The 14437-nt window shown below is 38.9% G+C and overlaps 1 protein-coding gene across 3 annotated transcripts in view; it reads left to right on the top strand.

Annotated features, from left to right (window-relative positions):
- TMOD3 (tropomodulin 3) overlaps window positions 1–14372 on the top strand; it is an 87851-nt gene extending 73479 nt beyond the window's left edge. For 2 of the 3 annotated variants that reach the window (XM_007194883.2, XM_057543347.1), the window contains 4 exons: window positions 1050–1157; window positions 4478–4621; window positions 6222–6366; window positions 11336–14372. In XM_007194883.2, the coding sequence (XP_007194945.1) occupies window positions 1050–1157; window positions 4478–4621; window positions 6222–6366; window positions 11336–11370 (432 nt within the window). In that variant the 3' untranslated portion in view covers window positions 11371–14372. The remainder of the gene's footprint in view (window positions 1–1049; window positions 1158–4477; window positions 4622–6221; window positions 6367–11335) is intronic. The other variant, XM_007194885.2, reaches the window with a different exon arrangement.
- The last annotated feature ends 65 nt before the right edge of the window (window positions 14373–14437 follow it).

Here is a 14437-nt window from a genome sequence, read left to right as displayed (position 1 = left end):
CTGCAGTTTGTGTGTCTGTTCACCAGTTGATAGACATATGAGTTGCTTCCAGTTTGGGATGATTATAAATAAAGCCACTATACACATTCACATACAGGTTTTTGCATGAACATATGTTTTCATTTCTCTTGAGTAAACACCAAGAATTGGGCTTTGTGGGATCTCATTGGGATTTTTAAAATGCAACTCTTCCTTGGAGTAGAGAAAGAAGAAATGAGTTAGGAGGGCATAGGGATAATTAATTACCAAAGAGTAAACTCAAATGATCTCTTAGCGTATTAGCCATTGTATAATAGCTTCATTACAAATTCCTCATTTTAAATCTTAATTTATCTGACTTGGAGGCAGGGAGAACATCTGGAAATTACAAGAACCTAGGGAATAAGACCTCTGTGCTCTTTTTGTGGGTGTTCCTTCCTGTGAGTGGAGGGGGGAAAGCCTTGGGGAAAGCTAATATCCCTAGTTGATCACTAATCTTATTTTTTAAAAAAATTCAGTTCTCGTATATCTCTGTCTCTAAATCAATAGTAACAATCTGAAAATAGGCAGCCTACAGGAAATTGAAGTCTTGGTACTAAGGGGAAAGATGAGTGTCTCCTAAAACTATCTCTTTCCTCATTTCAAGAAATGTTAATCTCTCTTAATACCTTACAGCTTGAGTGACTGAAAACAGTATGTCATCTGCCTCAGGAATCATCATAAGTAGATTCCCACATCTTTCCCTTTGTAGAAAAGTGGATCCACTTTGAGTACTCAAGGGCTGACTTCTCATAATACAAATAATTAAAAAGAGAATTTCTTTAACCTCAATGCTAGAGAAACAGTGATGTATGCTCTGCTCTATGCCAACAGTTTGTACCATAATAGAGAAATCAAAGAGGTAAGAAGGAGGCTGAGTTGTTTGTTTTCAGTTGTAGACCAGCGGTTGTATGTTACATAATTTCTGAATACATTTTAATGCAAAAAAGAAAGTACAGATGTATTTGATTAATGGACTGAATTTCCTGAAAACTAAAATGTAATAATGTTTCACATTTTTGTCTTTCAAGAATATCCCAATTCCAACCCTAAAAGATTTTGCGAAGGCTTTGGAAACCAACACACATGTGAAATATTTCAGTCTTGCAGCCACCCGAAGCAATGACCCCGTTGCTGTTGTAAGTAAGCTAACTACTAATAATACCGAAATTATGGCTATGTAATACCAGGGCATGTTACAAAGGTGGTTAAACTGATTTTATGAACAAGATTTACTCTCTTTTAATTCAACTATACTTCAATAAAAAATAAATTTAAAAACTAAAATAATTTTTTAATGTAGTTTCAAAACTCTGTGTTGTAAGATCAACTGTTAGTAACCATGATGTTCAACAATCAATAAAAGCAAATATCAGTTAAAAAAAAATTTACTCTCTTTTTTCAATTGATGTTTACTCACTATTAGGCAATACATTATTTACTACCATTTTATGTTTATTTTTTTCTGTATTTCCTTTCTATGAAATTTTTTAAACATAAATGGAGTCATGCAATGTAGGCTGTTCTGCAACTTAATTTTTCACTTAACAGTATATCTCAGAGATCTTTTCATATCAGCATATAAAGTTCTACATCATTCTTCTAACACCTGCAGAGGGTTCCATTTATGGATCTATAGTGTTGAATTTTTATCAAATGCTTTTTCTGTGTCTGTTGAGGTGATCATGTGGTTTTATTCATGTGGTCCTTTATTCAGTTAATATGGTGTATTACATTGATTAATTGTTTTAATAATTTATTTTATTATTTATTTATTTATTTATTTTTGGCTGCATTGGGTCTTCGTTGCTGTGTGTGGGCTTTCTCTAGTTGTGGCGAGCGGGGGCTACTCTTCGTTGTGGTGCACGGGCTTCTATTGCAGTGGCTTCTCTTGATGCAGAGCACGAGCTCTAGGCACGTGGGCTCAGTAGTTGTGGCTTGTGGGCTCTAGAGCACAGGCTTCAGTAGTTGTGGCTTGCGGGCTCTAGAGCGCAGGCTCAGTAGTTGTGGCACACGGGCTTAGTTGCTCCGCGGCATGTGGAATCTTCCTGGACCAGGGATTGAACCTGTGTCCCCTGCATTGGCAGGCGGAGTCTTAACCACTGCGCCACCAGGGAAGTCCCACATTGATTAATTTTTATATGTTAAATCAACTTTGCATTTCTGGGGTAAATCCCACTTGATCATGGTATAAACCCTTTTCTTCTTGGCTTTGAGGATATCACTCCCTTTGATTCTCCTCCTTCCTCTCTGGTCCCTACACTGGTTCCTCCTCATCTCCCCAACATCTAAACATCTAAATGGCTCAGAGCTTGGTTCTAGTCCTTCTTCTTTTCTCTATCTGCACTCACTTCCTGGGTGATCTCATTCTGTTTCATTGCTATATATTATCTATGCATGCTGATGACTCCCAATATTATTATCTCCAGTTCATACCTCTCCCCTGAACTCCAAACCCATGTCCAGCTGCTGCTTAACAGCTTTACTTGTGTATCTAACAGACATCTCAAACCCAAGTCCCAAACCAAACTCCTGACTTCCGTCCCATACCTGCCTCTCTCACACTCTTTCCTATCTCACTAAATGGCAACTTCATTCTCTCATTTGCTCAAGCCAAAAAAATTAAAAATAATAATAATAATAATGGAGTGATCCTTGACTTCCCTTTCTCACAACTTTAAATGTATATCCAGCTGTGTCTTCAAATATTTCCTGTATATCCAACCACTTCTCACCATTTTCACAGCTACCACCCTGGCCCAAGCCACTGACTTCTCTCACCTGGATTATCCTAATTGAGCTGCCTGCTTCATCTCTTTACACAGCATCAGAAGTGACTCTTAAAACTTAAATGTTCTCATTCCTGTACTCAGAACCCTCCAGCAGTTCTCTGTCTCACTAAGTAAAAATCAGAATCTTTCAGTGGCCTAATAAGGCCTTACATGAGCAGACCTCATCTCCCCTCTTGCTGTTTCTTTCATTCTGCTCCAGCCATACAGCCTCCTTGCTCTGCCTCAAACATGCCGTGCATGCTCCCAACTCAGAGCCTCACGCTTGTTCCTCCTGCCTAGAACTTTCTCCCTGAAGATATTCCACGTAGTTTTACTTCATCACTTAAATTATTTCAGTCCTTGCTCAGCTGTCACCTTCCAGGTGAGGCCGTTCCTGACCCCCGTACATAAAACAGCAACCCCACCCCTACCCCCAGCACTCCCCATCCACCCTGCTATGCCTTTTTTCGTCCTCTATAGCCCTTTTTACCATCTGACATTACATTTTGCTTACTTACTATGTGGGTCCCCCACTAAAATGTAAGTTCCATCAGGTAGAGACTTGTATGTTTTATTTCTGAATTTACAGAACAGTACTTATCAAAAATAGGCCATTGTAGTATTTTAATAAATGTGTGTACAGATGGATGGATAAGGGATTTGCTCCAAGTCACATAGCCAGTTGTTGCTGTGCGTGTGTAGATATCTGTCCCCAGTTCTTTCTAGTATCACTGCGCAGTATTGCCTTTTCTTTAACTTGACTTTAATTTTAAGCTTGATCTTACCCATATTCTCTGGAGTTCGGCCTTTCTTTTGACGCCTCTTCAGGGCTTTTAAAATAAACTCACGCTCCTATTCTTCCTCCTCCCCCCTCCCTTCTCTTTCCCCTCTGCTCACTTACAGGCTTTGTTAATTAATCAATATAGCATCTATTAAGCACTGGGTCAAATGCCTAGCACTGCCATATCCTGTGAGAAATGTAATGGAAGCAGATGGAAAACATACCGTTCTTTGAGTTGAATATTTAGTTAGCCCCTTCTTCTCCATAGTTTTTGTGCTCTCCCAGTTCCAGTCATCTGTGATCTTTTCTGGCCTTCTGCCTTAGGCAGTCCTTTTGGTCCCTGCCTTGGAAATTAGTCCATAATTTACCCTCATTTGGGCTTCACAGTAACCCAGCTGCAGCAGGACGCAAGTAAGAAAAAATGTTCCAAAGAGACATTGATGGGACTTCCCTGGCGGTCCAGCGGTTAAGACTCTGCGCTCCCACTGCAGGGGGGTGTGGGTTTGATCCATGGTCAGGGAACTACGATCCTGCATGCTGTGCGGTGCAGGCAAAGGGAAATAATAAAGCAAAGAGACATTGATGACGTTACTCCTACACAGAGACTCAGAGAAAGTATGAGAGACGCAGGAGAAAGAAGCATGAAGTGGAAGTAGGAATGAATAGCAGTAGAGAATGTTACCAATGGGGAATTACACATGACAAAAAAAAAAAATCTAAAGTCTGTGACCAAGTGCATTTGAAAATAGATACATGTGAGACCTGTGAAGTAGTGTCTCAAGCTAAAACAATCTAATAAGAAACATTAAAGCAGTTGTATTGATTTGTGTATGTTTCAGGCTTGTTCAGTGTTTATTTACTAGGTGCTGTCAAACTGTAACCTCCAAATATTTTCTTTAATTTCCAGGCTTTTGCAGAGATGCTAAGAGTGAACAAAAATTTGAAGAGCTTAAATATGGAGTCCAACTTTATTACAGGAGCTGGGATTCTAGCACTGATTGATGCTTTGAGAGATAATGAAACCCTGGCTGAGCTGAAAATCGACAATCAGGTCAGTGATGTGCAGCAGCAGCTTTGAGGAAACTACAGCCCACACTCTGTGCAGGGCTTGGGGACTCAGGAGGTGGGTGGAAGGAGGGCTTTCAGGGAACCCTTGGGAAGGTGGTCCTGAAAAGGGATGAGAGAACATTTGGGGGCATCCAGAATATTAACTTAACATATAGAAAGGTACACAAGCAACACTCCCTGGTTGGTCTTAAGAGGATTTAGATGGCTGGCTGTTTTGAACTGGAAGAATTCTCACAGGTGACAGTCCATCCTCAAATTTTTCAGCTCTTCGGTGGCAAGATCCACACAGTAGAATTTTTGCGTCTGTAGCATGTCAGTCCCAGACACAGTAGGTGAACAGAATAGGCTCAGTGAAAAACAGAAAACTCCAGTACCCAGGTTACCCAGAGACACAGGCTCCTGTGCAGCCACATTCAGTGCTGACGCTGTAAGATAATGCTGGGTCACCCCTGCCAGACGCACTTTTCTTTAAAGCAGCAGAGAAATATACATGTTAGAGGTGTTTACATCCAGAGTGGTAATTAACTAAAAATAAAACAACATTACACATTTGACTAAAATACTTCAGTCTATTTTATTTGAAAAATAACTTCAGTTATTTAAAAAAAAATACATGGTAAATGACTCCCTTAATCCTTCAAAGTAAGTAAATTTTGTAGATTATGAAGGTAGAAAGAAGAGTTATATCTTAAAATTTAACCAGGATGCTATTTAATCAATGTTTCCAATTTTTTTATTGAGATATAATTCACTTACCATAAAATTTACTCTTTTAAAGTATACAATTAAATGGTTTTTAGTATATTCATAGAGTTGTGCAACCATCACCACTGTCTAACTCCAGAACATCTTCATCGCCCCAAAAAGAAACCCCACACCCATCAGCAGTCACTTCCTAGTCGCCCTTCCCACCAGCCCCTGGCAACCACGAATCTACTTTCCGTCTCTATGCATTTGCCTGTTTTGGACAGTTCATATCAATGGAGTTATGTAATATGTGACCTTTTGTGTCTTCCTTCTTTCACTTAGCAAAATGTTAAGGAGGTTTATTCATGTTGTAGCATATATCAGTACCTATTCCTTTTTAGGGCTGAATAATCTATTATACTTGGGTTGTTTCCACTTTTTGAATTATACAGATATGCTGCTGTGAACATTCATGTACAGATTCTTATATGAATATATGTTTTCACTTCTCATGGGTATATACCTAGGAGTGGAAATGCTGGGTCATATGGTAACTCTGTGTTTAACCTTTTGAGAAATAGCCGAATTGTTTTCCGTAACAGTTGCACCATTTTACATTCCTGCCAGCATGCCTAAAGCTCCCAATTTTCCATATCCTTGCTAACACTTACTATCGTCTGTCTTTTTGATTATAGTCATCCTAGCGGGTATGAAGTGGTATCTCACTGTAATAATCCACATTTTTTTGATGTCTGCATGATCATACACTAAACTTACATTTTTGTTTCTCTTATGTATGGTGTAAGACTTGGGAAAATTTTTAAGGAATCAGCATGTACCTGAAAAGTATTTTGATCTAGCTCATTAATACTATTCTTTATTCTCAATTATTCCAGAGGCAGCAGTTGGGGACGGCTGTAGAATTGGAAATGGCCAAGATGCTTGAGGAAAATACCAATATCCTTAAATTTGGGTATCAGTTTACGCAGCAGGGACCCCGAACCAGGGCAGCTAATGCTATAACAAAAAATAATGACTTAGGTAAGACATATTCGGTGTGAAATTGAATTTCTGAATTGTATCATTAAGCTAATGTATTGGAGGGACTTTTTTTAAAATATATTTTTACACAGGAAGATTATTTGGCCTTTGTTTCTAAAGTCCACACAGTCTTTTATAATACTCACTGAATTATAGTTCAGTTTAAATGAGGTTGTAGTGATTATAGGTTAGTGGGTGACAACCTATTTCACAGTTTTTAGTGAAATAGTTTTCTACAACAAACATTATAAAAAATGCTTCCCTAAAAAGTATTTTGTTCTCAATCACAAGTCACCTCTTGGAGCTAGTAAAACAAAGATTTCAATGTTACAGGAAAGTTTTGCCCTTTTGATCAAAGGCCTAGATAGAAATTCAGTTTTATATGGTAAAATATAAAATAATTATAGTTTTTTTAAAGAATTTATTTGTTATCCATTTGGTTGCTGCGGGTCTCAGTTGCAGCAGTAGGGCTCCTTAGCTGCGGCTCGCCGGCCTCCCAGCTCCCAGTTGCAGCATGAGGGCTCCTTAGTTGAGGCAGGAGGGCTCCCCAGCTGCAGCTGGCTGGTTCCTTGGTTGCGGCATGCGAACTCCTAGCTGCAGCATGCATGTGGGATACACTTCCTGGACCAGTGATCGAACCCGGGCCCCCTGCACTGGGAGCGTGGAGTCCCAAGCACTGCGCCACCAGGGAAGTCCCTAAAGTAATTATAGTTTTAACCTGAGTTTTAAGTTTGGTGTTTGTCATTGAAATATTTTAAAAAATGCATTTAGACAAGAATTAAAATAATACTTCTTAAAGAGAGTCACATTTCACCGTGATGCAGTTCTTTTAGGCTTCGGCCATATTTGAGTTTGCAGTTTTTTAAAGATTTGTGGAGCAGAACTACAGCCTCATTCCTTTAATCCAGATCACTGTGAAAAGTATTAGTTCAAACCCTTTCTGTCCTTTGATGACTGTAGTTTCCCATGGAAGATTTTAGCCTCTTGCTTTTTAAAAGAGAAATTTGGTGTGTTTTGGTGTATTGTTGATTTTAGATGTAGTTTGCAAGGTCATGCTAATATTTTAGTGTTGCTTCCTTCGTTGGCTTCTATTTTTTTTCCTTCAGGAATTTAATTTTGCTTTTTAGAGCTAATATTTTAGTGTTGCTAAATATTTTAGTGTTGCTTCCTTCGTTGGCTTCTATTTTTTTTTTCCTTCAGGAATTTAATTTTGCTTTTTAGAGCAGTGTTTCTCAAGTCTAACTGAACTTCATAAATAGAGAACCTTAAGAACGTATACATTATTGGCTCTAAAAAGTTAGTTTTTTACTTACTAGGTTATACTTCATTGTAATAGTCTATTTTCAAAGACTGTAAGCTTTTGGAGGTCAGGGGCCATGTGTATCTGTTGAATTCACAACTTTCTTTAAAACCATGTGTGACAATAGTAGGTACTTAATATTTATTAAGTAAAAAAAGAAAGTGATAGAATTTGAATCCTGCTTAAAGTTGAAATTTTCTGGTAACTAAGCAGCTATAAACTTAAGCCAGAAGTGTCGCCATTCTTCCTTTCCTCAGAAACCACCTTAGCTTTCCCAGGATCCCACCAACATATTTGTAGCCCTAGCCGTCTCTGTCACCTGTGTCCCTCCCAGAGGAGGTGGTGTCAGCAGCTGTCCTGCAGGAGCAGCACAGTGAGAGTCTGTACGTGTACATCCCTGTATGTGAAAGGGACGCCAGCCTTTCGAGGCCTCAGCACTTGTGCTCTTCTGCGAGCCTGTTATGGCAGGTGCTTTGCCCAGATCTTTCTAAGAAAAGAGGGCCTGATGTTAGAGCAAGGAAGATTTTGGCAGATGGAAGATGAGGGGAGCAGATGAAAACAGTTCCCTAGGCTGCTTTATGTCAACACCGAGCAGTCAAGGAGCTGTGCACAGGCCTGTGTAATAGAGGACGAGGAGGCCGTGTTGAAGAAGGTGCGCTCTGACATGAAGCAGAGGTGAGAAACGGCATACAGCTTTGTGCTGGTAGCTCTCTAGACAAGCTGCCCGCCCTCCCCATGCTGCTCATTCTGATCCAAACCAGATCTGCAGACATGGGTCTTAGGCATGAAATGAGAACAAGGACATTCCTGGAGTGAGGAATTGCATGAATAAAAGCTCAGATTTGGGAGTAAGCAAGTTATTTATATGCTGAAGACAGCCTGCAGATTTTGAGAACTGACTCTCATAACAGGATGCAGGATCCAGAATAAACTTTCAACAAGCACTTGCTATTTGAAGCTAACAGAATAAAAAAACATTATTTCAGCGGATTAAGAGGGAATGCTGATAGAAGGCACTAAAATTACGCGGTGAGGAACTTAGATTCCTTTGGACTTTATGTGGAGGCATTTGAGAGCCATTATAGGCCACTGAGTGCATGATTAAAATGATACTTCAAAAACACTATTCTTATTACTCTTCTAGAGAAGAAATGAGATTAGTTAGGATTTATTGGCAATTGACTAATCATGAAGTATCGAGAACTTATATTAGTGGAGTGGATTTTGGAAAGAAATTGCCAGAGAATTGTTAACAGGGCTGAATGTATTAGTCCTTCATCCACAGGATGAACTGAAGAATTGCTGAGGTAACAAGTGGGCACCAAGTGAGGAAGAGGGGTCGGAAGTGCTCTTTGCCTGCCTCCCTCTGCTGTGCTGTGTCACGGCAACGGCAGCCGGCCCTCCATCCACCCTCAGCTGGATTTGTTTTTTAGCCCTGCACTTTGATCTCTGCCTGTAGATCAAGGTGGCAAGCCTAAAGACCGTCTTCTTACTTGCATTCTAGTATGCGGTAACTGGACAGAGATATTGGAGCACAAGACTTGAAACTTGTACAGCATCTCTGGGGCATATAATTTTTCTTCACCTTGCAAACGGGGCTACATCAGAGCTTTAGTGTTCTGATTTTGATATTGTCTTTCCCTCTCTCATTGTTTTCTTAGTCTCAACTTTTCATTGAAATAATCCTACCTACTCGCCATCTCTTCAGCTAAGGAGTATCACGGCTATAACAGCAAAGAGGTTATATGGTGTATGTGCAATATTCGATTGAACTTTGTCTCACGTTACTATCTTTGCACTAGCTAACTACATAATTAATTTTCTATACTTTTTTTGTTTGTTCCATCTGTCCTATTGATCTTGTTTATAAAGTGCATTTTTTTAATAACATGCTTTTTAACATCTGAAATGGTCTGCCAATAACATCCAAACACTACTGCAATTCAAAGTTTTCTTGGAAATGTTCTACCCTAAAGAATTATGTGCTTTGCCTTTCAGATATATCCATGTTCTTCAGAGATCCATATACATGAATTAAGTTTGTATGTGAGGACTCAATTCTCCATTTGATTTCTTCCCCTAGTATTTCAGTAAATATGTGAAACTTGTTCATTAACATGGACTGAAATTAGAGTTGGGGTGCACCTAGTTAAATAAGTATAAAAATGTTCATGGGGACCTGACACTTCAGTCCTCCTGGTTTTTATTTTCTGGACAAGCTTTTATGTGCATCACTTGACTGTCCAGTCTCATCTCTGTAAGGCCAGTGAGCAGAAGCCAGCAGTCAGAACAGCATGAGAGCAGAATTCGTAGCCTGGCCAGGAGGCCAGTGCACCTGTTAGCTTTTTATTCCTCTGTTAAAACAGCCAATTCAGGCTGAACAAAGACAGGTGTCTTCCTACTTGCTTCCATAGAAGAGAGTATAGAAATTAATAGACCAACAGTGTAACTTAAACAGAGGAACTTACTTACTGGTTAGAGTATCAAAACCAATTATGTATACATGCAAATCCTCTAACTTTATAAAAGCTAAATTGACTTTCCTCATCCCGAAAAGATGGCTGACCTCAGGACCATCCCGTGACCCCACTGTGGTGGGTGACGAGGCTGAGTACCCTTCACTGAATGTTTCCTATATTAACACGACACTAAGCAGACTTTACTCGCACAGCCGTGAGGTACAGGTCTCATTATCCCCTGTTACAGAGGATGAGTTGGGGCTCAGAGAGGTTACCTTGCTTGCCAAAGAGCAAACCACAAAAAGCAACAGATTCCCACTCTTGCTGACTCCAGAACCTGTGCTCGTTGTCCTCTCTAAATAGGAGTTGCCACAATGCTGAGGAGCCCTGACCTGGTGGCTCTCAGCAGATATTCTCTGGTAGCTGGCAGGTGAGAGTGAAGGTAGCAAGACCCTGACGCTGAAGACTTTGCCCTGCTGCTAGTGAGCACAGCCAAGTGGCTCAGGGTCAGCAGCCCGGGAGGAGGCTGGGGGTCCTCAGATGTGCACCTTTGTTTACGCCATTAACTGGACTAGTTGACCAACCACTGTGGCTGCCCAAGTTTATGGTAGCCAGGTGTGACATCACCACATTACCAGGGTCTAAAATCTTCATTACTTTGCATTTGGTGTCTTCTCAGAGCCCTGAACTGGCTCATTTTGTAGGAGATAAGCGAAGGAAAATTTGGAGAGCAGTAGCGGCAAGTCACTTACCTTTGAAACTGATAATACTATTTTTGGTATATGTTCTTGCACAAACTGAGGAAATAATCAGAAGAGCATGCAAATAGTTACGTTTAATACTTTCTAATCCCAGCTGCCTGAATGTCATTTCAAAATTTAATACAGTAAGTTATTAATCATTTTTTAATGGAGGTATAAATTTTAATACACAAATGAGACAGGCACAGTGACTTGAAGGTGACTGCTGACCATTCTGTTGTAGATTTCTAATGTTACTGCTGTGTAAGCGCAGCTGAGCTTAGCCCCTCAGTTCTTAACAGGTAAGTAAGTAACCATGGTGAAGGATGTGAGTTTTTTATTTTAATGGCCGTCTGAACTGCAAATGGACAATTCATTTTTGTACAACTCTAACTGGATCATACAGAAACTTGTCACAAGCAAATTAACATTGTACAAACTAACAGGGATTTCTAACATTTTTCTCATAGTTCGCAAGAGACGAGTTGAAGGAGACCACCAGTAAGTCTGCCAACATATAATCTTTGGAAGACTTCGAAAGTTTGCCAAGGGCCCGTGTTGTGATATCAGATGTAAAATTTTCCTCGGGAGAAGGGAAAAGACTGGAAATTCTTTTTTTTTTTTTTAACTACATGTATCTTTTACCTAGTTTAAGTTGTTACCAGTTTCAAATTGTAAATCACTAGTAGGTGATATTTTGTATTGTAAAGTATTATTTCTACTTTCTGCTAAAATCAATTTTAATTTAGCTTAATTAAATGGTTTATGATGAGTCTTGGGTTAAAAAAATACAATTATAAAAAAGTTTAGGAAGTCATTTATGTAGAATAATATGAACATTCTAAGGACCAATCTTTTTTTAAGTCAAAAAGGGACATTGCTGATGTCAGAATTGTTGTTGCACCTCTTAGGTACAAGGAACTTCAAAGCTTTCCTTATTCCATGGCAAGGAGACTTTTCCAAGTTTCATAACACATGAACTTGGCAAGAGTATGCTTTTTGCTTCTATCAAGAAAGCGAAATGCCAGCATTTTAAAACAGATGACTCAAAACCTGGTCATCTGTTTTGGAGTCAAAGCAGATCTCTAGGAGAGAGGAAGCAGTCGTCTCCTGTGCATTCCACGGCACTGCACCTGTCCAAGGTGTCTCAGCAACAGCTACAGTTTTTTTCAACAAAGTCATCAGCTTGGCCAGGTTACACACTTTGTTTAAAAGTATAGTTAGGTCTAAATTCATTACTGTTTTTCATTGTAATAATGTGGGCATTGTTAAATTTTTGTGAAAGCTCATAGTAAAAAAAAAAGCATCTGAGTAAGAAAGCTATTTTTTCTTCCCTGTAAAAGGCATACAGCCAACTCTCAGTTATTTAGGGTAAAAGAAAAAAGAAAGCTGTTGTTAAACAAACACATGAAATCAAAGTTAATAAATGGTGGAGCTTAAGTCAGAGGAGCATGCAAAACAGTCCTTTAAATTGATGGTTACTGACGGTAAATTAGAAACTGGCCTGGGTATAAATTAAGGAGCTGCACAGGATAGTGAGACGTTCCTATATGCAACACAGAATTGTCTGAATGGTATATAATCACCACTCACTACAGATTTTCCCAACCAATAAGGAAAATGGCTGTTCTTGATAAATCTAACTTTTATTATCTGTTTCCTTTCATCTTGTACTCTTTGGTCTACGTTGTATAAAAGCAATTTCTCATAACACAAGTTGTCTTCCTATCATTCAAAGTATTAAGGTGAACAGTTAAACGGTGGTCCTGTGGTGGGAAGACTACTCCAGATCCAATAGTATGATAGACAATTTGGGCCTGCATTCATGTCTTATTTCAGGACAGCCCCGGAGCAGGAGATGGCAGAGGCGATACAGCTGCAGACGACAGGGGCAAAGGAGTCTGAGCAGTCCTGGCCTCGACAATTCAGGCCTGGGTGTATCACTTACAGGGAGATTTTTCTAAAGGAGGAATCTCCTTCCAGAATAGGGGAGAGGTCTATTGTTAATTTTTTTAAACTTCTTGATATTGAATTATAAAATGTCTGCTCCTTTGTCTTGGGTTGGACAGTTTATCTAATGAGCTAGGCAGCTCCTTGCATGCTACAGTAATAAGCCTTCTTAACAGGCAAAAGCTTTCCTCATGAGGATTGAGTGTGTGTTTTTTTGGAATCACTAACCATTGTTTGAAAGGGGCCAAAGATTGACTTTGCACTGTACTGCTATTCCCTTTCAGTTATAGGGTGCTGGAGGTTTTTCCAAGTTAGCAAGTCAAGCTCACTCTCGCTCGCTGTCTCCCTCTTTCCTTTCATAAATGACTTTGGAAATGCACTTGGTTTTAGAGACTGCACAGTTCCAGCAGGGCGGGGAGTCAGCATGGAGCAGCTGTACAGAGCTACCAGTACACTTTTAGCAAGGCTTCCTTGCTTGCCCTGCCCTGTAAGTCAGTCAGTAAATTGCTAAGTATGTTACCCTTTCCTCCCCAAAGTTTGTTTTTAAATATAGGTAGGTGGGCCCCACCTAAAATTGTGTGTTATACTTGGGGCAATATCTTTTCCACTTATTATTTATCAAAGTATGAAGAAGTTGAGTGTTTTCCTTGTACCATTCCAGTTCTGAGCTACAATAGTTCATTATATAATTGAAGAAAAGATTGATAAGGGTGAACATTCATCTGATTAAATGCAGAAAATCTTTCAAGAATTGTTATTACAAGGGAGAAAACTGATGTTTACTTTGATCTTTAAGAATCTGGCACCTCTTACCCTTTTAGTAACTTTCAGTATTTCTGTATTTCTCTAAAATTTTTTATAACAGATTGGAGTTGTGAAATACTCTTGATTTTTAAACCAAAGATTTTCTAAGACTTTAAGTTTTTGTAGTGTAACCAATATAAACTTATCTGGTTATCTAAGCAAAGACTATTCTTTGCATTTTTAAATTGCTGTTTTTTAAAAAGCTTTTAATTTCCCATTTTATAAAATTTTATATTCATATTGGAAGTTCTAATTTTTCCAGTTTGTCTACATGAAATTGTATGTATTAAAAAAAAATAGTAATAATATTGATATTATGAAAATGGATTTTGGTGCTGTATACTTGTAGCTAAAGCCTAGTAGAAGTCTAATTCATAGGTGAAATACATTTTCTAAGGGTGCGGTGCCTGTCGTTTAAAAGACCAAATAAACATTTTGTGTTTAAAAAATTAGCAGATTGTTGGAGATTTTAAGGAGAATTATATCTTGATTGTGAAATTGCAGATTCTCGTTATTTGAATGAAATAATCCACATACTTGCTTTGTGCAGTAGTTGTCCTCTGGAAAAGTTACATGTATAGAGCTTTGTATATTGTTTTTCCGTTGACAGCATCTGATATTTTTTCATTTAAAAAGGGGAGTCCATGGTATACTGAAAATTATAAAAGAAAAAATGTTTTGATAAAATGTTAGTCATGTTCTATTGTACATTATATTTAACCCTTGCTACCATTAAAATAAGATTGAATAATTCATGAGGTTTCATAAAATCTTTAAATTTTCGCTCTGTGGTCCCAGGACCGCCTCACTTTTTCCTT

This window comes from Balaenoptera acutorostrata, chromosome 3, assembly GCF_949987535.1.
Source record: "Balaenoptera acutorostrata chromosome 3, mBalAcu1.1, whole genome shotgun sequence".
NCBI lineage: Eukaryota > Metazoa > Chordata > Mammalia > Artiodactyla > Balaenopteridae > Balaenoptera > Balaenoptera acutorostrata.
The sequence above is the reverse complement of the archived record's forward strand: the minus strand, read 5'-3'. Positions and strand labels throughout refer to the sequence as shown.